The 23,555-nt window shown below is 37.8% G+C and overlaps 1 protein-coding gene across 3 annotated transcripts in view; it reads left to right on the top strand.

The window, feature by feature from the left end:
- Positions 1-23,555, top strand: part of NBEA (neurobeachin) — a gene marked incomplete at its 5' end in the record, with an annotated part of 531,924 nt that overhangs the window by 235,861 nt on the left and 272,508 nt on the right. For all 3 annotated transcript variants that reach the window (XM_080929212.1, XM_080929210.1, XM_080929211.1), the window contains one exon: positions 5,209-5,336. In XM_080929212.1, coding sequence (XP_080785338.1) covers positions 5,209-5,336 — 128 coding nt within the window. The remainder of the gene's footprint in view (positions 1-5,208; positions 5,337-23,555) is intronic.

Genomic DNA, 23,555 nt, shown 5'->3' with positions numbered 1-23,555 from the left:
ATGAGACGGGGGCTGCAGAGAGCAAACTGGGAGGTGAAATAACATTTGAAATGCAAATAAATAAAATAAAAGGGGGGCATTATTCTTGCTGGGTGGTGGTGGCACATGCCTTTAATCCCAGCAGGCAGATCTTTGAGTTCAAGGTCAGTCTAGTCTACAGGGAGAGAAACAGGAAAGACAGGACTGTACAGTCTCACCCCACTGAAGAGCCTCACCCTTGGTATGGAAAATTGAAGTTCTTATAGAAATTTATTTAATTTTCATATTCCTGAGTTACTATCAAAAGAGCCAGTCTGGTTACTCTTCTGTTTTCTGTTTCCTTTTTCACGTGTAATCTCACTCTGTTACATGCCTTCCTAACATGTAACACAGAGTACTTCATTGTGACATAGCTTGAGGGGTGGGTGCCACAAACGGTGATCAGGTGGTATAGCTTAATCTTTGACTTTCGGCCTCAAAAATTCTGGAGTAAATAAACATTTTTCAGTATAAAAAAAGAAATGTGAGACTAGCTCACGTGGGGCTGTGCATTTCTTCATCTGCTTTGAGGAGTGAAGCAGGTCCCGCTTCCTCTCCCTGATGAGAAGTGTTGGTTTCAGATCCACGGTCAGTAGCTACTTGGCAGATTTACATGCTTCAGTGTCAGAGTAGGAGTCTCTCCATTCTGTGGCTTCCTGTGTAGTTATTTTGCGTGTGACTTGTGGTTTCTTCCTCACAAGTAGATGTTCTTTATTTCTCCTTAAGTGTTCAAGTTCTTATTTGTTGACTCTTCAACTTAACATTTTCCAAAAGACCATATCAGCTGCAAGCTAGTCTACAATCTTACTATTTTTCTGCTTCAGGAAACAGCTCTTTAAGTAAAGCAGGGTGTTGGTCTTGTTTGCTGGACAAGGTTCCAGAGAAGAGCTCTTATAAAAGCTTGGGAACTAGAATGGGTCTGAAAGAAAGCAACACGGTTTCAGGAGCAGAGCCCTGGCATTGCATGGGAAAGAGCCAGGATTGCAGTAACCTTGACAGAAATTATCCGCAGTTAATGAAGGCTGGCTTGCTTCACCTTTGCACTGACCAGTGTTGAGCAAGACATTAAGTGTAGGAACCTCTCTTCTGGGGCACTTCACAGTCTCTGTCAGCTCTGCAGGCACTGGCATCGCTGAAACAGCTACTGTGGCATTATTCTCTATGGATAACTCGTTCCGTAGGGTGTTATTTCTATATCAGAAATCTAAAACAAATTCTCTTGGCACTTTATGTCACTGGGCTTGCATCTCATTAATGGGTTATTTTCTCGCCTTTATATTTTATATCACTATAGGGAAGTTTGGCAACATCTGGTCAACTAGTTCACTTGAAGAACAACTGTGTTTTCATGTTCATTTGTTTCCTTTCCATCCACAAAACATCCAAATAACAGTTTCCAAATGTGTACTCGAAATTTTTCAGAATCACTTAAAAACATTTTAAAATCATCAAGTTTCTTAAAAACATGAAAAATGTTTACTTGAAATTTAGTTTACATCATAAAGTAATGAACTTCTTATCTAGAAACTTCGTTCAGCCTCAGTTTTTAATTTTGTGTAATGCTATTTTCTTAATGTGTACACTGTGCTCTTAAAATATCACTCTAATTAAAAGAAATTGGGAGAATGTTTAATTTATATTTTCTTATATCATAGAAAAATAAAATAAGCACACCTTTCCCCAGCACCATGTTTTGCTTAGTGGTGGCAATCCTAGAAACTTACAGCTTAGAAACTGTTTAACTCTATGCTGCTGGCTGGAATTTCTGTTCTGTTTACCCATCAACTTCAGTGTGCTACTCATGTTTCATAGCAGTAATTGAATAAAAGCCTGATAGATGTTTAAGCCAGTGCTTGTCAATTCCTAGTCATAACATGTAGTTGATTAAACAACCTTAGATGGCTTTTCTACCATAATGCCCCCCTATGAATTTTTTAAAACAAACCAATTTATTTCCGTATGCCTACATCCAAATAGAAACATTAATTGGTAAAGTGTTTGTACCACAGAATTTCCTAATAGAATTATTTCCTATCTGCTGTATCTCTGAAGTACATTACTTTACATAGTAGAGTTGCTTACTTTAGCTTTATGTTCTGTTGTTATAACTACCCATTTCTTTTTGGTAATAATGAATTAATATGTTTAAGGATTTTACCAAACAAAATGATAACTTTTCCTATATTTATGTGATTATTCTAAGAAACTAAGATATTACAAAATAATTTGACATTGGGAGTAAGTCAACATTATAATTTTATGAAGCAGCATAATTATAATAATGGCATTTATTTAAAATTTCATAATTTTGTGTATAATGTCCAAAATGGGTTGTGATCACAAGTTTTCTAGGATAGCAGCATGGAGGAAGTGTGCTTTTTATCTGTTTATAAATCTTCCTGTTCTGCTGGAATTCCTCTTACAGTCATCATGGCCTTGGAAAGAGCTTGAGGTCAAATCTTGTTTAGAAACAATTAGTAAGTATTGTACTCATGCTGTTTTCTCCCAGGACCTAATTGTGTCTTATTTATATAAATTTTTTAGAGTTTACTAGGTCATAGTAAGTAAATAAAAAATAAGGTACCAACTGGGTATAGTGGCACACACCCTTGATCCCAATACTTGGCAGATAGAGGCAGGCAGATCTCTCTTTGATCAAGGCCAGCCTGGTCCACAGAGTGAGTTCCAGGACAGCCAGAGGTACATGGTGAGACTGTGTCTCAAAACAAACAAACAAAAAAGTAAGTAAGCAAGAATCTGATTTGGGGTTAATAAAACAATATTAAGCACTTGTATTTCAGGTCGAAATGTTTTGTTATTAGATATCACATCTATAAACTCTTTTGAAGCATCATTACCTCACACCTCACTTGAGGGTTTTATTCTCCTCTAAGTAATTTTTTTAATAGTTGATAAATCGCTTCAGTTATGAGCATTATTTTGCATATGGAAATCAGTGGTGCTCTTTCTTAAGGTTTTATACTTTCTATTCCTAAAAATGGCCACGTTCAAAGGAGTTACTGATCTAACCTGGTGTATCATTACACAATCACTGCACAATGGTGTGTGTGTCCTTAGTGTAGTCAAGTAAATAGCAGAGGCAGGAGAGAGTGAAGGCACAGGCTCAAACAGTTTTGGTTCTAGTTCCCAGGTAACTTCTGTATTTAGGCCAAAACTCTCTTCAAGTGTAACTGGCTGTGGGGTCAGTTCTATAGTCACTGTTCTTTCAGATTCTGTGCACTAAGTGGATGGTTTTGTAAAGGAAATAACCTCCTCAGAAAATAAAATTATTATGACTCCCTCCTAAAGTAAATTAAAGTGTGCTCTAGTGTGCTCAACTGTATTCTTGATTTGTTTGTTTTTTCTATTTGGTAAATGGTATGCGTTTGTTTGTGGTTTTATGTTGTAGCTCAGTCTGACCTAGAAATTACCATCTTCAGCCCCATCCCCAGCAATTGCATTTATTTTGTCTTTGGGAGAAACTATTTACAGGACTGAAAACCATAGAGTTCCCTCCTTTTCTCTGAGAAGAAAAAGAGACATGATAAGAGCATTGTAGGACCAGCACCTGTCTTTTCTGTGGAGGGATTTCATTCTTTATTCTGACCAGTGATATGACTCTAAAGATGAACCTTATGTCTCTTCTACTCGTTTTAATAACTACATATGGATGAACATGTATTTTACCCTTTTTTGAAGGCACGCTTTGGGTAATCTTTACATATCAACATCAATAGTAACTGTCAGGTTTTTAGTGAAGAAAGAAATAATAAAGTTTCTCACTTAGAGTGTTTTGTGGTGTGTGATAAAAAAATCTAGTAATATGATTTGGTGATAGATAGAAACCTCCAGAATCTTGAATTTTCCCATTTCTGTGTGCTTATTCATGTTAATCTTAAATGCAACTTAATATTAGTGCTTCTTTCAGATATTGTCTTTAGAAAATATTCATTATCTAGATCTATCTAATTTGTTCAATTGTAAGTTCTATTTATGCTTTCGTAGTAAATAAAATTACTTTAATTGGGAAGCTATAGGAAATGACTCTTCAGAAGAAAAGAAATTGGAGGTGCAGAAAGCAGCTGTATGACCAGTTACAAAATGTCAAAAAAAAATTTACAGGGATGGTGAGAATTCAGAGGCTTGAGGTAGTCGTCAGCTTTTGGGCTAATCCTTCTTTGGTATCAGTTTCTCTTTAGAAGTGCCAGTGGTCCATCATCCGCATCACCATCACCTGACATTCATAAGCTCACTGTAGTGTAACTACATGCTCAATCAGAAATGAGTGACTAAGCTGTCTGTGACAGTAGGCTCTGCAGTGATTCTGCCTCACCCTGTAGCTAGAGGGCCTGCCTAAAATAGACACATCGCTGCTGACTCCTCACTCTGTATCCATGTGGCCAGGTGCTCATCTGGTGTTATATTGAACTTGATTTTGTTTAATATGTCAGAGCTGTATATCACAAGAATATGTATGGGTGGGTTTATGCAAAATGTCACTTACAAAACGAACATTATGTACCTCTCCCTGCGTGGTAGGTGCTTTTCTGCTCAGATTTTGTGGCTTAGCTGATTAGTCTTCAGTGGGCAGATACTAGAATCATCGTTCTTCAGCAAGGCAGAGCTGATGTACACATCATGTGGCTCAGTCTGTGACCCAGCCAGGATTGTCCTCTTCCATTTTTTTTTCTTTTACTTATAACCTGTACCTCCAAAGCAACTGCTTACGCTACAATACTGAACAATATAAATACTGTTTCAGAGATTGAGAAAGTAAATGGGCTTAGGAAATGAAAAATGTTACCTTCAATGCAAGTCACCTGACTTCCAGTAACTTTTGTTATCCAGCTTTTACAGGAAATGTTTCCTGAGAAAAGGAGTTTATATTCTTTGTAAGTGGTCTAGTGATCAAAGATATTTTCACTGATGATGCACAGAAACAGAAGAATGTGTTTCTCCTGATATTCTGAGCTCTGTGGCAGTGTCTTTTCCAGTGTAGTTCTCCTTTAGCGTCAGTCTGCAGAGTACACTCTCTGTGCAAACCTGTGTCCCTTCCATATGAAATTTCCTGTTTTCCATGGGCTAGGACTGGACTTTCACTGTGACTTATAAATATTTCAATTTAGAGCTAAAGTTTATTTGGCATTTATATTGAATTATATTTACTAGTCTTTGTCTTAATTTCAACAGCATCACTGCAAAACTTGAAAGAGCTTTAGAAAAAGTTGCTCCTCTTCTTCGTGAAATTTTTGTAGACTTTGCCCCATTCCTATCTCGTACACTTCTGGGCAGTCATGGACAAGAGCTATTGATAGAAGGTATGATCTCTCTCTATTCTACATATTTTACTCTCATGCAATGTACCTATGAATCATGGCCTATCCTGTGCATATTGACAGATATATATTGCCAAACGTTAAAGATACCATAGCTGCAGATTCTCATGAGACTTTTTGTGTATATGCCTTCTCCTCACTCACTCTAAAATGCCACTTTGCAAAGTCAGTGTCAATGACAGAGGTCCAAATGAGGGACTTTGGAAGGTCTTAGAATGGGTAGTGGCTCTTGGGTCTTCCTAACACTGTACACCCTTTCACTGGACAGCATTTGTTAAGCATAGGTTTCTCTAACATTCCCTGCTGTTCTGAGAACCAAGAGTTTTTCAAATGACTTTTCTTATCCCTGTGATGTTTTTATTGTAAGAAGCTGTAATCAGGACGTTAGTAAAAAATGTTGAGAATACTGAATGGACACTTGATGAGGCTGTCATCTCCTCCTCAACAACAGCTTAAGTAATGAATGGTGGAGATTTCATTTGTACCCTGTCCTAGCAGAGGAGCTTTAAAAACTACAGCTAAGTGAAGCTTTACCTTATTTAATTGTTTCAGTTTATGACTGTTTCTGAGCTTCATAAAGGAGAGATCTGCATCAAGATGGCCCTGCAAGTCACAGGGTCCTTTCATGCCCTTTTGGTAGCCCTGGACTTGGTGCTTGTGGCTCCCACTTACAGAAGCAAGGGCAGTTCCCTGTTCTGGCATTGTTCTTTGCCTCCACAGTGTTTCTACAGAGGCAAAATGGTGGCAGTCAATGTCCTGTTTACTTCTACTGGTTACCCTGTGGCCTTTGGGAATTTCTGAGTTACTATAAGATGAATTATTGGATGAGAATAAAACTGCATCATGCATATAAAATTTCCAAAAAAAGTGGTAGCTTAGAAGGAAAATATCCATGTCTCTTGAATGGAGCTGCATGGATTAGAAAGTACCCAGAGAGAGGTGATAAATCTTTGTTTCACCTTGAGTGATTGGTGAGCTGTCACAGTTGTGGGAAGAGTGAGAAGGTCACTGTTGCTGTCCTTACTTTTACCCACAATGTGAAGTAGAAAATGTCTGGGATCATGACTGAGCATCTAAGTAACTATAAGTTGTGCCATAATGAAATTCATGCCTGTACAAACTTAAAACCTCACCTTGCTCACAGATTGTGCTTGCTCTAAGTGACTGTTCCATTGAACAGTGCCTGTCTCGTGGGTGCACTGACTCACCTGTCCTGAGTACTGTGATGGGAGGACCAGATGCATCCGTCAAGGAGCTGGCAGTCTAGTGGACAACAGCTATCCATGTACATGGTAGAGCAGAGTGCGAGGCCAAGTGCCTACATAGCTGTGGGCCTCTGTGCTGAGATTAGCACGTGCATTATGAGGCTTAGGCCTGCCTGCTCTAGGGGACTTGTTCTTATCTTCACAGGATTTCGAAATGTTCTTGCTTCTGTTATCTATCTATGGCAGCCCAACACCGTCCTATGACTTCTGGACAGGGTTTGAGCCAGACAAAGCGTTAGCTATTAGATATCTCTAACTGGACAACCCAGGCACCCCAAACACACTTGAAAGTCTTTAGCAACCTTTTCACATTACTCAATTGTCTTGTTACTAATATCACTATTAATGTGTAAACATTTGAAAAATATCTAATTGTTCTTTAAGTTGTTTCTCTTCCACTTGATATTTACAGAAATTTGGTAAGAAGGGATGCTTTCTGAAAATACTAATTTGAAACCTAGTTCTTCAAACAGTACTACAAATAGTGTATCTAAAATATAGATTTTTTTTAAGGGGGCTGATGCTTGATGGTGGATTCTTTTCACTTCCTTAATTCTTTTGACTTCATTGTAGTATATTCTCCTGAGGGGCAAGAAAGTTGGTAACTTTGACTTCCATATTTTTTGCAACATGATAATCTTGCTTTAAAATTTTAATAATGATTGAAGATGAGTGTAAATATTTTCTCACATCCTGTAAAATAATTTTTCTCTGCTAATATGAATCTTTTTCTAAAATTTACAGAAATTAGAAATGTTGATTGAAGATATAGTTAAGGTAGTAAAGCCAGTAATATAATAATGCTATGTAATGGGCCTATGTTGTTTAAATCTAACCACAAGTTTTACATGAGGTGTCAAGAAGCCAGAGCATAAGTAAAACTGGAATATTAAAAATAAGGCCCATGTATGCGGTTCTATCTTGTGTGGCGTAGACCTCAATTCAAATAAGATATTGGCTGGCTCCACCTACAAACTCCAATCCACAGTTGCATGTGTGTATCCTGCGGACAACACCCATTGTAGATAACAAAGCTTACGGGAGTGTTGATGCTAACTTCCTAAGGATAGGTACTGAACATGCCAGAAACTATATCTTCAGAAGTAACTGTTGTGCGGCAGGTCTTTAAAGGACTCTTGCCAATCACCAAAATAGGCGATAGGTTTGATCAGCTGAAAGAATAGCTTAGAACTGAAAAGTATACAGTAAGTACATATGTGAAGACTCAAACTTCTTCCCAATCACATTCATATTTTTACAGCGGCCTAGCTGTCTAACATTTGCCCAGTATATCTTCTGAGAACTTACTCTCTGATCCCTGGTATGGTTTCTGGGATCTTTTTCCTTCTATGATCATAATTAAAATGAATCTGGATTTTTTTAAAGATCACATTATTGAGTCTATAATGAAAATCTAAAAAATAAATTTCCCAATTAATATTTTAACTACTGTAATTTGTATAAAATACTTTCGTGTGCAGCCTTTTTTCAGAATTTTTTTTCCCAAACACCTGGACTTTTTTTTTACACCCTTTCATTAGTAGATGAAAGGCAAAAGAAATGGCTTGGTGTACTCTTAAGTACCCCTCAAATATTCTTAATCTAGATGGAAGCCTGTGAGTCCCTGTGGCCTCTGTTGATGTCAGTGAGGTTCTGAGGATAGACAAATGAGTTTTCTAGAGCTGAAATTCGACCACGAGGGAGAAATAACACATTCACGTTTTCTCTTCAGGCTGAATGTAATTTCCTCCTGTAGTTTTTCTGTAGTCAAAATTACAAATATACAGTTCTAAGATTTTCTATAATAGTTGGGTCCTTTCTCGATAATGTAAAAATGGCATTTCTTTACAACAGAATGATAGGAAATGGAAGATCGTTAAGTAGTGGGTTTTATTTTTAAATGTCTTTCGTCGGGAAAACGAAATGTTGATAACCTTAATCCAGGACCTTGCAAATGACCTATTCAATTCATGTTACCTGGGACTTACTCTTCTGTAACAGAACCAAGTTCATATCTGCCAGAATTTGGTTCATTTCCAGATTCATCTAATCTCCATTTCTTGATGTAGGCAGCTGGTAAACGTGAGCAAGTCATACATTTCTTTGTTTTTATTTTCTTTATTGCATGTAGAATTGTTTTTCTTTTGCATAGGATTCTCTTCCTTTTATATAGATAGACCTCTCTTTCTTTTAGATGAAGTTCTCTTCCTTTCCTTCCTTCTCCTCAAAGTTATACTCATCCTTCAACCCCTATGACAGAGTCTATAGGCAATGTTAAGGCACTTTTTTCAGTGTTTCTCTGGGACTTCTTATTGTTCGTAATAGAAATATTTTCATTCAAGAATGAAAAGTATCTTAATACTTTTGTTGCCATTGTCTCACATAAATTTTATTACATAATTAGAAAGAACACTGTTTTTTACAACTGATGTTTTATGTAATGGTAACATTGGAAAATAAGAGAAGCTGGGTAAAAATGTGTGTTCTTTTTAAGACTTCCTGTTGTTGATCTGATGCTGCTCATACCCGAGAGTTTTCTACTTCCTTCTTGACTGCTCTCTTCTTTACCGAATTGAGGTGCATGTTGTCTCCTGTTTTTGCTTGTTTTTCATTTGGGGATCACACCCAGGATCTGAGGTGTGCCCAGGGAGTACTGTGGCACTGAGCTCATCTCCTGTGGCCACACTCTGACTCACACCCTCATCCTTCCATTGCCCACCATCTTAATAGGACATCCCTCTGTCTTAAGAAAGAAACTTGACAGACAGTTGTGAACAAGCCAGGGAAATGCACAATCACCTCTTCATCTGCTTAGCCATCTGCTTGAAACGTTGCTTACCGTGAATAAAGCCTATGACTATTGATGTCACCGTATATGTGTATCTTACAGAAGTAACCTGAATTTCTGTAACTGGAGCCAGTTTTAGGTTTTAAGAGGAGAAAATGGTTGTCTGTATAATAAAATATATTTGAATTGTATTCGTTTGGATGTTGTGTGTTTAGTTTTCTTCCCTATACCTGTATTTGTTCAGTTTCTCTCTACAACAGCCAATTGTGGATACTTTCAGCTGTGTTTGTTTTTTACAGTCAAGCTAAAACAAGATTCATTTTTATATCTATCACTGTTATTCATAGGCTTTATTGTTCTTACTATGTGAGTCCAGAGAAAGCACTAATGCTGTTTGTATTTTGCCTTTGGTGAACAAGAGTGTAGTTATTCAAAGCGTACCTGGATTCCTTTAAAAATGTTCAAATTCTTTAGGAACTACTGTGTTAAAATCACTTTGAGTAGGTAGGGAATTTCAAAATCTACACTAAGGATGACAAAAACATTTGAGGAGGAATCAAAAGTGTTACATGTGTAGCCTGCAGCACCAATGGAAACTACATGCCAATGAAACTAGAAAGCTAGGGAGGTGGCTCCTCATGTCCACACAAGCATGCGGAATAGAATGTGCATCCCCAGGCCCTGTGTGAATGCCAGGTGGGGGTGGCATCCTGCTGGTGACTACAGTACTAGTAAGTAGAGGCAGGGAGTTCCAAGAGCAAACTAGCTACCTAGACAAGCCATGTGAGAGAGCTCTAAGCTCAATTGAGAGACTGCCTCAGAGAATAAGGTCAGTTCCTGTTAATCCTGTGTTATCTGTCTTTAGCTCCCACAAGTCTATAGAGTTGTTACAGCTCCAGTGACAGTTTGTGGTCTACTCCTTGGAGACACTTTTAATTCTTTATTCAACTTAGTCTCTCCCTGGTCTCTCCCTGTCAGTTCTGCTATACTGAATGCCACATAGAAAATCCACTGCTTATTAAACCTACCTGAACCTGAACAACTACAAGTCAATGATCTTAAAAATCCAATTTTAAAATGAAAGTTTAAATTACCATATGATTTTCATTCTAATAATATCCACATCGTTGTTGATTGCTAGCTTATCAATGACTATTTTTTTAAAGTAAAATAAATGTTTCCAATGAATAAACTGGATAATAACCCAGGAAGACTCTCCATCCTCAGACTTATACACACACACACAGTGTGTGTGTATGTTTTACAGATGCCAGCATGCATATATATGCACATCCATACTTTGAACATGTTTTAATTTTTGACACTTTTAAATCATACAGAACCAGGATATCACGCAAAGGTGGGGAAGGGAGAGAAACAGTGAGCATCAGAAGATAGGGAGGGAGAGGAGAGGAGAGGAGATGTATTCAGGGTCACATAACTGCTATAAGGATTTAGATGAAACTTTCTTTAGTTTCCTAGGACAGGAGGAAATATAGTGTGACCTTAGGTAGATTAGAAATAAGACAGGAAAGTCAGTAATGAAGACCACTACACCTTTTGACTCAAAACAACTTCATAGTTTCTGGTTTCTTCATCTCTCTGTCTTCTCACCAAACTATCTTCTGTGCCATAGTCATCAAAATGGAGGCCATCATAGCCCCTACTCTGTTTTCTTTTAATGGGATGTCTTTCATCATTTGCCTGGAGGCTAACAGACAATCTGATCGACTCAGATGCTTTTGTTCTTTTTTTAAAAAATCATTTTATTGGATATTCTTTGTACTTACATTTCAAATGTTATCCCTTTCCCCCCACTACCCTCCCCTTCCCCTGTCCTCCCCTTGCTTCCATGAAGGTGCTCCCACTCCCAACCACCCTCTCCCACCTCAGCACCTTGGCGTTCCCCTACACTGGGAAAACAGGACTTCACTGGACCAAAGGCCTCTCCTCCCATTGATACCAGACAATGCTGTCCTCTGCTGCATATGTACCTGGGGCCATGGGTCTCTCCATGCTTTTTTTCTTTTTGGCTTAGTTTTTTGTTTCCACTAAAATTAACTTAATTCTGGATAGGGGTGGGATAACTAAAGTTGTAGGATATACAAAGCTGACATTTTTAAAGCACTCACATCACTGGAAACATTTGGAAGGAAATACTATAATGTAGAAAGTCTAATTTGAATGACATCAATAATTGTTTATTAAAGTTCAGTGCATAAATTTTTTAGAGTTTCCAGGAGTGCCATTTTTAAAAATGTGATGATATGCCATGAAGTTTACACCTCCTCCAAAGGAGGGTTTCGGTGGACTGTTAAGAGGAATGAGCCTTGTTTAGAAGGTATGTGGGATCCACAACACTATGGCAACAGTATAAAAACATTGTATCCAGTTGTATTTTTATTTTATAGAAAAACTATGTACTAAAATGTGATTTCTTTTTCCCCTTGGGTGTGACATGCCATGTGTGTGCATATGTGGCCTTTGCATGTTATAACATGCAGGTGGAGGACTAGAGAACCTGATGTTGGGAGTTATCCTCCCTTGTTCTACCACCTTGCTTACTGAGAAAGGCCTTTAGGTCTGACTCAGAGTCACCATTTGTCCAGGCCTCCTAGCCAGTTTGCTCTGAACAACCTCCTGTCTCTGTCTCCTCAGCACCAAGATCTGGATGACATGCCCACCCAGCCTTTTGTGAGGTCTGGGGATCAAAGCTTTGGTCCCTCTGTTTTCAGGGCAAGTACTTTAACCACTGAGCCATCTCCTTAGTGCTAAAAAATTTTAATGAGCATTTTAAGTTTTCATAATGGAAATAATGAATTCAACTACATCGCAATTGGGAACATATTATGTTATTAATATCAGTAGTATAAAAGACCTATATAAGATAACATAATAGCTGACGAATGTTCCCATTGGCCCCATATCGGGCTCTGGGAATCATCCAGTCAGCTGCAGAACATGACATTTATTTGTATCTGGAGCAGACCATAGGAAGCAAATAATCTTTTAAGAAACTGAGTCTGCAAATCCTCAGTAGAAAACTCTGAAGGTGAACTTGAAAATATGAATTAAAAGATCACTGCACTACAAGAGCCGAGACTGCATGGCTGCTGTGACTGCGTCAGCATGACTAGAGGTATCCAGACCCCATGAGAAATGAACCAGAGCCCCTGAAGAATAAGGAGCAACATCTGTGGATAGAATCTACACTGAGTAGCAGAAGGTCAAAAGTAATACAGAGAAAAATCCAAATAAAACTGTTAAAGACAGCCAGTTAAGAAATTATCTCATCTGTAAAACCCAAGAACAGGTTTTGTTTTTATTTTTCTTTTGTCTTAATTGTTACTGTTTTGTTTCATTGATCATGGTCTTAAACATTTTGTTCTATACTCATTTGACCCCATTCCATTTGGGAATTGCATGCAGAGATTCATAGCTCATGGGAAGAAGAGGAAGCTAAACTAAAGATATGTAGGCATTGGTACCATAACCTACTAACCACTGTCCCCCAGTGTCCTAACATCCGTTCACTAGATACCAAATACTGAAGATTGCATCACTTCCTGTAGTGCCAAAGGACAGTGACACCATCCGGAAACACGGAAGAGCTGTACTGCAATAAGAACACCTTAGGAGCTGAACATAGAGGTCAAATATTATGTAAAATGTGACCTGAAATAAGGAAAACAATATTACATAAAGATAAAGAATATTAATTTTATTTATTATAGTAAAAATGGTGAGAAAAATCACCATGTCAGAATCATTTTAAATGAACCAAAGAATTTATATGAGATGAAAGAACTTTTTAAATCAGAATTAACAAATTATAAGTCTAGAGAAAGAAATTAGAAAGTAAATATAAAGAGAAAAAAATCTTTGACATGGACTTACAAGATATGAAGAATAAAAATGCATAAATAAGGCCGTAAATGCAAATACAGGAAGGAATAATACGAAGCCCAAAGTGTCAAGAAGACGAGGGGATGAGAAGGAGAAGGACACATCCAAATGTCTAAACTCACGGAAAACTGTCCATCTACTTTTCAGTAAGGAAAACAAAATTAGAACTAACAACCAAATTGTCATGGAATCTTTTAATGAAGAAATTGGGAAATATATCTTCAAAGGACAAATTGGAGCTCTGTGTAAATTAGCCCAAGGTAAACAGTATTGATATATGTTTGTAGATAATTTGTTATTAAAATACTATGAATGCACATAAAGTGCAGAGTAATGGACAAATGAGGGAGAAGCTATTATCATATTTTTTCCTTTAGGAAATGAATAAGTGATAAACTGGCTTTGTCTACAGCAACTACAAATAGTTAACATGCACAGAATGGGGAAATGGTTTCTCCCTCTCTCTGATGAATTTACAGTAGTATTCAGAAAACACTGGTTTAAGAAGTCTTAATCCAGAGGCTCAAATACAGATATGTAGAGATTATAACTAAGTCTTTAATCTGAAAACTGGTACAGACAAACATCAAGTACTCACTTTCTCTGTCGCCACCCTTTCTAACAAGAGATTGCATTGGGTAGGGTTAACTTTTTCTTTATGAAATGTATTCTCTGATAAATGCTGCAGTGATAGGACATTGGCATAGTATTTGACAGTCTCCAAAGAATTACTAGATCTAAACAAGGCTTTCCACTTTCACAAGTAAACATTGACAGTGAGATGGGCAAAAATCTATTTATTTCAAACCAAGCCTGAGAGAATAAATAATATGAATGCCTACATAATCAAAACATTGAATTACACCATAGGAGTTCAGTGTTCCAAATGCCTGTTTTCTCAAAACAAATCATACATGGGGGGGGGGGGGTTGCACAGTGGAATACTACTCAGCTATTTAAAAAACTGAGTTCATGAAATTCCTAGACAAATGAATGGAACTTGAAGCTATCACCGTGAGTGATGTAACCCATCACAAAAGAGCACTCATGGTATGTACTCACTGATAAGTAAATATTCACTCCTCCCACAAAACAGCTCCGAATATCCAAGTAAACATCCACAGAACTTATGAAGCTCAAAAAGAAAGAAGACTAGAATGTGGATGCCTCAGTTCTTCTTAGAAGGGAGAAAGAAACACTCACAGGAGGAAATACAAGGTCAAATAGAGAAACAGGGATTCAAGAAAAGATCTACAGAGACTGCCTCACCTGGAGAACTACCCCATATGCAGCCACTAAACCCAAGCACTATTGCTGGTGCCAAGAGGTGTTTACTGGCAGGAACCAGACATGGATGTCTCCTCAGAGGCTCTGCCAGACTCATAGAGATACAGATGAGGTTGCTTGCAGCCAACCATCAGACTGAACACGGAGTCCCCAATGAAAAAGTTAGAGAAAGGACTGAAGGAGCTGAAAGGTTTACAACCTCATGGGAAGAACAACATCATCAACCAGCCAAGGCATTGAGGTAGAGAAGGTGATTGGGAGTGGGAGCACCTTCATGGAAGCAAGTTGAGGGGGAGGAGGGAGGGAGGAGGCAGTGTATAACATTTGAAATGTAAATACAGAGAACATTTAATAAAATTGAAAAAAGATTTAAAAGATGTCAAAAATAAATAGTAGAACTAAGTTATTTAAGCATGTAAATGTAATTTAGGTTGTGAAGCTATAAAGAGAAAGAAGATTGTTATCATAAAAGGATAATGGTTTAGTATAAATTTGAAGAGGAATTTAATTAAGACAACACACACATGGGGAACTTTAGGATAGTTGTCAAAAGTCTGTTTCTGTGGCTTTGTAATGATTATGACATCATTTGCTTCATATATGCAGTTTGAGCTAATTTGATAAAGTTGTGTTAAAATTTGCTATTAGGAAATAATATTCTGGTGTTAGGAATTGTTTGAACCCTAGAGTATGTCAAATGCTCACTCCACCATTGAACTCCGCCCTCATATCCCAGACAAGTTTTTTTCATGTTTTCTGTTGTCTGAAGTAGTAAATAAGCCTGCAGCAACATTTCAAACCTACGAAGTGACAAACTAGATCATCATTCTGGAAGGGAAACTTGCCATGAAGTTATTGCAGTGAGTGCTAAATCACCCATTCTTAGGAATTTTGCATTTAAACATCTAAAATTATTGTTGTAGAATTTAACAAGCCCTATTTTAAATTTTGTATTGGAACAAGGAGTTAAAAATATCCAAGATAAGTATAAAACTGAAACTCAAGTTGGAATTAAAACACAAATTTCTGCATGACAGTGTATATTGTAGTGTCATCTCACCAGCATGTGTTCACATTTGGTAATTTTATTATAAAAATACTCAGAAGAAAGTGAGATAACAATGGAAGCTATCTCAACATAATCGAGGCCTCACAGAATGTTTGGAGTCACATTCCTAAGCATTGGTGCCCTGCTAAATGCTTTTTCTGTGCCTTCTCGTGCATCAGAGAGATCTAACTTCTGTTTGGAATAGTACAAGGAGTTCAACTAGGTGTCTGTGCAAGATAAAGATTTACACATACATTATACAGGAAGAATCAAAGGCTGTCTGTGTTCTCATAGGATCCCTGAGTATACCTCTTAGCGGTAATAAATGGATTTAATCAACTTGCAGGACACAAAATTAACACCTTCCACATATCATCAGTCTTTATGCATTGACACAGAGTACTCTGCCAAAGAAACTAATAGCATTTAGAAGATTTCTTAGGCCTAAATGTAACTAATATAGTAAGTTTTGTATTATGCAGATTTCAAAACATTGCACAAATTAAAGACATTCTAAATATTTTAATTAATTTGTAAAGTTAAAAATTAGGATGTTAATACTACAATTCTTGTAAGAAAATTCACAATGACAGCTTTTATAAAAATGAAAACATAGTCTATTATAAAATGTATATGTAATCTCAAGTCCTCAGAATAGTAAAAAAAGAAAAAGTCAGAAAGTTGATTGAAGCAACTGATTTAAAAACTACAGTGTTGTAGTAACCAAAATACATGTTGACAGGAATAATCAGACACAGTTACATCATAAGCTTTTCTGCTTATCTTCGGTGTTTTAGATTTTGAAGAACTTGGCCGCCTTTCAGTCTCAGAGTCTTGACTGCTGGGATGGCAGGGGTGAACCATTATATAAGGATGCTTTCAAGAAAAATACTAAATGACTTGCGCTGAATTTTCTGTGGGATAACATGCATGATGGGATAACAGCACATGAACTTACCTTCTGCTTAGTACCACTAGAATACTTGACACATTCTGTGAATCTACAAGTTTTATGCATTGAGGAGCAGGCCTTAAATACCTGTAAGCCCTGGGGAAACATAGGAATAATTTGATGTACTCTGGTTTCTGTCATGCTTTTTCTGAAGGCATATTCTACATTGGGGTACAAAAAAATTCTCATGTGATTTATAGTAACTCTACTGAGTTGAGAGTGAATAGAATTGAGGAAGCTGTAACAAGTTTTAGAGACCAGAGAGCTACACTTTCAACTAACTCTTAACGTTATGTATGGCACCTTGAATCATTGAAGCAATTAATACAATATCCACAAAGCTAGGTAAAATTCATTTTAATTTCTTCTGTACCAAAGCTTACTCTATATTCATTCTAATCTATGTTTACTCCAAAGCCAACAACTAACTTTCATTAATGGACTTCACAGTATAAATAGTATTGCATACAATTTAATTGTGAAAATGAAACATCCCAACACATATTAAAGAATATTGCAAAATGCAAGCATTCACCAATGTGGTATACACAATGCCTTTATCCAGATGAAATTGTTAGATAAGATGAAGGACCAGTGAAACTTAGTGCATTCTATTCAGGATTTTGTTAGAAAAGACAGAAAGGGCTCTTTAATAGAAAAAAAAAGAAATCATGAGACAGTAGTAAGTAAGAGACAATATACAGTGAAGGGAGAGATCAAAATCTGAGAATTTGAAGGGAACATATGAAACGTGAATTAATATGATGTGTGGCAACCTTTTCTTCTTAATAAGAACATTTTTAAAGATAATAAATAGCCTTTCCCAGATGAAACAGAAGAAAAAGACTTTGGAAGAGCAGAGGATAGAAATGGGTATGCTGAGTCAGTCCAGTGTACTGACTCTGCATTGCATGAGAAAGAACACCCGGCATAGGGTGGTAGAAGAACAGGAATCCGGAAATGAATATCATCTTCAGCTACACAGTAAGTTCCAAGCTTGCATAACTTCCTGTCCCAAAAACGATGGAATATTCTGTATTTTATACTATGGTTGTCTGGCCCAGGGATAGGAGGGAAAGGAGAAGATAGAATAATAGTTCAATGTCTTTAAACTATAAATCCTACGATTTATGAAAACTAACCAACTGCCAGCTCATCAAGAAAGACCAAATAACACACCACAGAACATGTTAAAAAGGAAATTTCAAAATAACTGGCTGATGAAATACAAGCACCAATCTATTTAATACTGACTTGAATATAAAATGCTTAGCCGATGATATTCAAGGTCCAAATGCACCTTAAAAGGTCAGCAACATTAGCATGTAGGTACATGTAACAGTCAGCCACCAACCACTACAAACACATGGAAGTTGTTAAGACGTGAACCATGACAAGAAAAAGTAAGATGCCATCAACAGAGCCACCCAAGGATCTCACTGTGGTTTTGAGGATGCAAACTAATCCCAGAGGAAAACAATTAAGGTGGTTTTCTGAGTTGATCACTTGCTGGATAATCCAGTAATCTCATTCTTAGGTATTTTTCCCAAAGGGAAAATACAAAGTAATTCAAGTGCATGTTTGTAGCAATTGTGATTGTGATAATAGCTAAGAAATGGACAATATCCTTTAACCATGTTTTGATGAATTTGAAGAGACCTAATCACTAAAAGAAATTTATTTATTTACATATTTTATATTCTCACAAAAATACAAACCAATAAAGCAATAATAGCAACAAAACTCTGCAATAGAAAACACATAAGTGGTTTCCAGGGGCGAACAAAGAGAAAAAAACCCTCACTGTGTGAGATTCCGTTGGTGGGAAAAATATGATTCTCTGCCTTAATGATGACATCATTATCATTATCTTTAACATAGGTTAGGATACATGTTAAATTTCACAGCATAAAAATATGAGACTTGCATAATGAAGACCTAGAGTCATTGTTGGAAGAAATTAAAGTCTAAATTAGACTTAAAGTGAATGAAAACTTTGCTGCTGTTACATCATCAGTACTACCCAGAATAACCCATAATTCATTGCTATCTTCAAGAAAATCTCAGTGTTTGATGTAAAAAATTAAAAAAAAAATCCATTGTAGAATTCTATTGAATTCTCCACCATTCATGGTGATATATGCCTTGATCCCAGCACTCAGGAGACAGAGGGAGGGAAATCTCTGATTCAGAGGCCAGCCTGGTCTACAGAGGGAGTTCCTGGATAGCTCTGGCTATACAGAGAAACCTGTCTCAAAGAAATGAAATGATTTCTCAAGAACAGACAAATTATGATCCCTAAATAATGGCATATACAAAAAAAGGCATGCTGTAGGATGGTAGTAACAGGACTGTAACACACCTCTTTAACTGACACGTTGTATATTCAGATAGAAAGACATTTGTATATATGCTCCTCATTGCAACATATGGACATCTCTCACACACACACATACACACACACACACACACACACACACACACACACACACACACACACACACACACACACACACACATGGGAAGCAGAGGGGAAACAGTCCAAGCTAGATCACATTAAGCCAAAAACAAGTCTTAACAAATACTAATACAAAAAGGCTCAGAAGATCATCACTTAGGCCTACAGTGTATAGAAACAAACTAAAAGGAATTTTACAAATATTGAAACTCATCTGTAATTTTAATTTTTTTAAACCTTATTTTTAATGATGGCTCTTAAATGCCTTAACCTCATGTTCAGCCCACAGCCCACCAAAAGTAGTGGGAAAGGAAGGATATGGGGGAAATGGACCTATTTAGAAGGGATTCTTTGCATTTGCCTAATAATTTCATAAAGTCACTTTCAATAGCTGAGTGGTACTCCATTGTGTAAATGTACCACATTTTCTGTATCCATTCCTCTGTTGAAGAACTTCTGGGTTCATCATGGTATGCATTCACTGATTAAGAGGTTAATAGCCCAAAAGCCTGGATTACCCAAGATACAATCCACATGAAGCTCAAGAAGTTGAAACACAAAAGAAGGGATTTTAAGAAGGCTTCAGTCCTTCTTAAAAGGGGGAATAAAATATTCACAGGAGGAAATACAGAGACAAAGTTTGGAGCAGAGACTGAAGAAAAGGCCATCAATGCCACCAAACCCAGACAACATTGTGGATGCAAGTGCATGCTGACAGGAGCATGATGTAGCTGTCTCCTAAGAGGCTCTGCCAGACCCTGAGAAATACAGAGGCAAATGCTCTAAACCAACCATTGGACTGAGAATAGGTCTTTAATGGAGGAGTTACAGAAAGGACTGAAGGAGCTGAAGGAATTTGCAGCCTCACAGGAAGAACAACAATATCAACCAGCCAGAACCCCTAGAGCTCCCGGAGACTAAACCACCAACCAAAGAGTACACATGGACGGACCCATGGTTCCAGCAACATATGTAGCAGAGAATGGCCTTACCAGGCATCAATGAGAAGAGAGGTCTTTGGTCGTTTGTGAAGGTCCAATACCCCAGTGTAGGGGAATGACACGGCAGGAAAATGGGAGGGAGTGGGGGGACCTCTCATAGAGGCAGGCAGAGTGGGGATGGGATAGGAGAATTCCAGAGGGGAAACTGGGAAAGGGGATAACATTTGAAATGTAAGTAAAGAAAATATCCAATTTAAAAGAAGAAATGAAGAAAAGATGGAGGGAGCAAGGAAGGAAGGAAGGAAAGAAGGAAGGGTTCTTTGGAATAAATCCTATCTGCATTGTATGGAAATCAGTAATTTAGTTCACAGGAGTCAGCAGTAGCAGCTTGATCCATTGTCAAACATTTTATGGATAAACCAATAGTCCAGTTCAGTGAAGTTGGGTTAGCAGCAGTGGTGGTGACATGATCTAGCAGAAATAGCCAGGCCTTGGCTTCTGCACAAGTCAGCAGGAGGGATGGGGCCAACAGGAATGCCAGGAAATGTTCTTTGCTATGCTTCTCTTAGCATTGCACAGCCAGCTCTATAAGCAAGCCACGCTCAGCCTCTGACTCCCTCCAAGGAGCATGTGGTTTCAGTGGGTTTGCCTCAGTGTGTATCCTGCCTCAGCATAAGTCTTCAGCAGCAGCAAGAAACTGCAGCTCACCACCAGGTTTTGTTTTTTCATTTTGGGTTTTTTTTTTTTTTTTTTTTTTTTTTTTTGGTGTGTTTTGTTGCATTAAATATTAAAAATGGATTGCTTATCTCTTTATTGGCAACAAAGTCTCACTCCATAGGCGCTGCTTTTAGCGTTTAGTATAGAGCCTCACACACATGGACTCTGTCACTTGGTCCTCAATCTCTACACGGATACCTTCTCTAGCAGTTTACTCCACCTGCCCTACTGCCTTTGTCCCTGGTGGAATTACTGCCCTGACATGTTTCTTTACCCCACCACCCAACACAAACATGGCTCTAGGGCCCAATAGCTTTTCATACAGGTTTATATATCAAACTCTCAATCCACAAACCCTCTACACAGTAAGATTACATCACATGGACAGAGATACAAACTGCCTTTCTATATGAGATAAAAGACCTATAAAACCTTTAAAATGTTCATAGCTACCTAACGCCAATTAAGTCCACCTGGATCCAGTTCATCCTTCTTGATCTCCATCTTGGTCCTTTCTTTCTCCCTCGCTCTCCCTCCTCCTCTGACTTCTGACTCTCTCTCCACCTCCTTTCCCTGCCCAATCACCTCCTCTCGCCTTTATTTTACTAATTGAAATGGGAAGGTTCTGATGAAGTTACCTGAGTATGTGACTAGGCAGCCCTTCTTGGGGAAGTGGCATTAACATCAAAATACAAACTGCTGCAGGACAATCTATGTGTTTCTTTCTCTAGAGTCCCAACATATGCAGCTTAACTGCACTATGTAAGGTGGACCAGTAAATGCATGTCCTTAGTGAAGAATCTTTGTTCACATGCTTGCTTTAGCAGAACGTCTTTTCTCCAGTGTCTGCTTCAGTGAGACGTCCTTTCACGTTAGTCATGCCTTAGTCTTTCCCTCGTGTGCACTTCAGGAAAACACTCCTTCACATGTTTGTTCCAGCAAAACTGCGTCCAATAACCTGCCTCTCAAGAGAACCCGTAAGTTTCCACCTCACTGAGCAGCGTGTTTCTGACAACCCGGACATCAGTTGAGGACGTTACAGAGAATGCTTTAAATCAGTTTGAGAGGACAGGAAATAGAGGTCGCAATGGGCACTGCAAAGTGCAGGTTTAGACAAGATTTGTAGAGCTAAGTCACTACATTCAAAAGGCAAAGGAGCTTAGGCAACCCGCTAAACCATTATGAAACAAATTTTTTTAATTCAAGTTTATAAAATAAAACAGCAACATTATTAAGAGTAAATGAAATAGACTTTTCAAAACTGTAAGAAAATACGGATAAAATATTAATCTGAAAGGGGCAGAACATTCACAAGAATAAAAAATGTAAGCATGTAAAATCCCTGTGAAGTAATGGGGCATTTTATTTTATATAGCTATTAAAAAATCTTTTAGTAATGTGAGCCACTTGGCTGAAGACCCAGAGACACCAAGAACTGATGGCCCAGAGACAAGCGGTACATACATGGATGTGGAGCTGAGATTGAGGTAGCTATCTGTAACTGACTACCTACAATCAGGACTTAACTGTGTCTAGCAGGCATAGTTGGAAAAGTAGCGGGCTCAGCCTTGAACGGCTATGACACTCCATTTCGGAAAGGCTTTAGTTGTGCTTGCTGATGAGTTTGCACATAGCAAACTCAGCACAGACATAGAGACTGCACACTGACTCAGCTTCCGCAAACTGCCACACTCAAGAAAAGGTCTTCTGTATCTATGTCCCTGGAGGGAGATGTGGATCCCACTGAGAATCTGCATGGGAACTCGAACTCTCATTGCAAGCAGCTAATCAAGGAGACCGGTTCTTGCATTCAGAAGCTTGAAGGACTTTCTAGAGGTATGGCTAACATCTGGCACTCCACCTGTGAAGCAAGCCTTCTAACCCAACCACATCTGTAACCAGATTTCCAAAAGAAAGGCCCAGAGTCAGGACATCTGAAAGCCACATGACAAGCAGGTTATAATTTTTTTGTACCCTATACTTCCTCTTTGTCTCTTCTTTTGTCTCCTTTTCCCATTCTTTTTTTATTTTCTCCTCCCAAAGAACATAGTACACTGCTCATATTTGTGATTACAGATATCTGTACCTCCAGTCTCCCATAAGCTGGGAATGACATACCTCATGTAAGTCATGTATGTGTGTGGTTTATATCTTTTCTTTTTCTAGTCTAAACACTGTATCATTCTAATGTACTTTGTTCCAACCGCTCCCACTTTTCTGTTTTCATCTCCCCAATTTTCCATGTTGTCAACCCAGTATTAACCACTAGTTTTATCATAAGTCTTCTTTTTCTTTCCATTTATTCTCAAAATAATAAACATATTAGTTATGCACACTACTGTTGGTTAGCCTTCCCTCGATAAAATTGTTGGCATGTATAATATGATTAAAGTTTCAATGATTGGCTGTTCTTTTATTGGGCCACTACCCTTTGATTGTGGTTGCTTTCCCAAATAATATTGTAGTCACCGAGAAGAGATAGTGTTCAAGCCTCAACACATAACCATCTGTGAGTGTATCAAAGAAAAACAACACCAGAACTCTATAAGAACCAGCTCTTTTAAAGAGGGCAGCCATGCCTTCCAAAAGATTTAATATACCTAAAATAAATATAAATATAGTCTGGTTCCTCACTCCAGAAAAGCAAGCCGCAGCATAAAGCACAAATAGAAGAATGAAGGTGAACAATTTCTTAAAAACAATATTGATTCCATAGTAAAAAGCCCCAGTGAGATTGAATTGCATGGCATCCCAAAAAAATAAATTAAAAAAGAATAACAGAAACTATATGTACATGACTTAAGATAATTCTTGAAGGACGCTAAAATCAAACAAGATA

Source organism: Micromys minutus (genome assembly GCF_963924665.1).
Source record: "Micromys minutus genome assembly, chromosome: 15".
NCBI classification, from domain to species: Eukaryota; Metazoa; Chordata; class Mammalia; order Rodentia; family Muridae; genus Micromys; species Micromys minutus.
The sequence above is the reverse complement of the archived record's forward strand: the minus strand, read 5'-3'. Positions and strand labels throughout refer to the sequence as shown.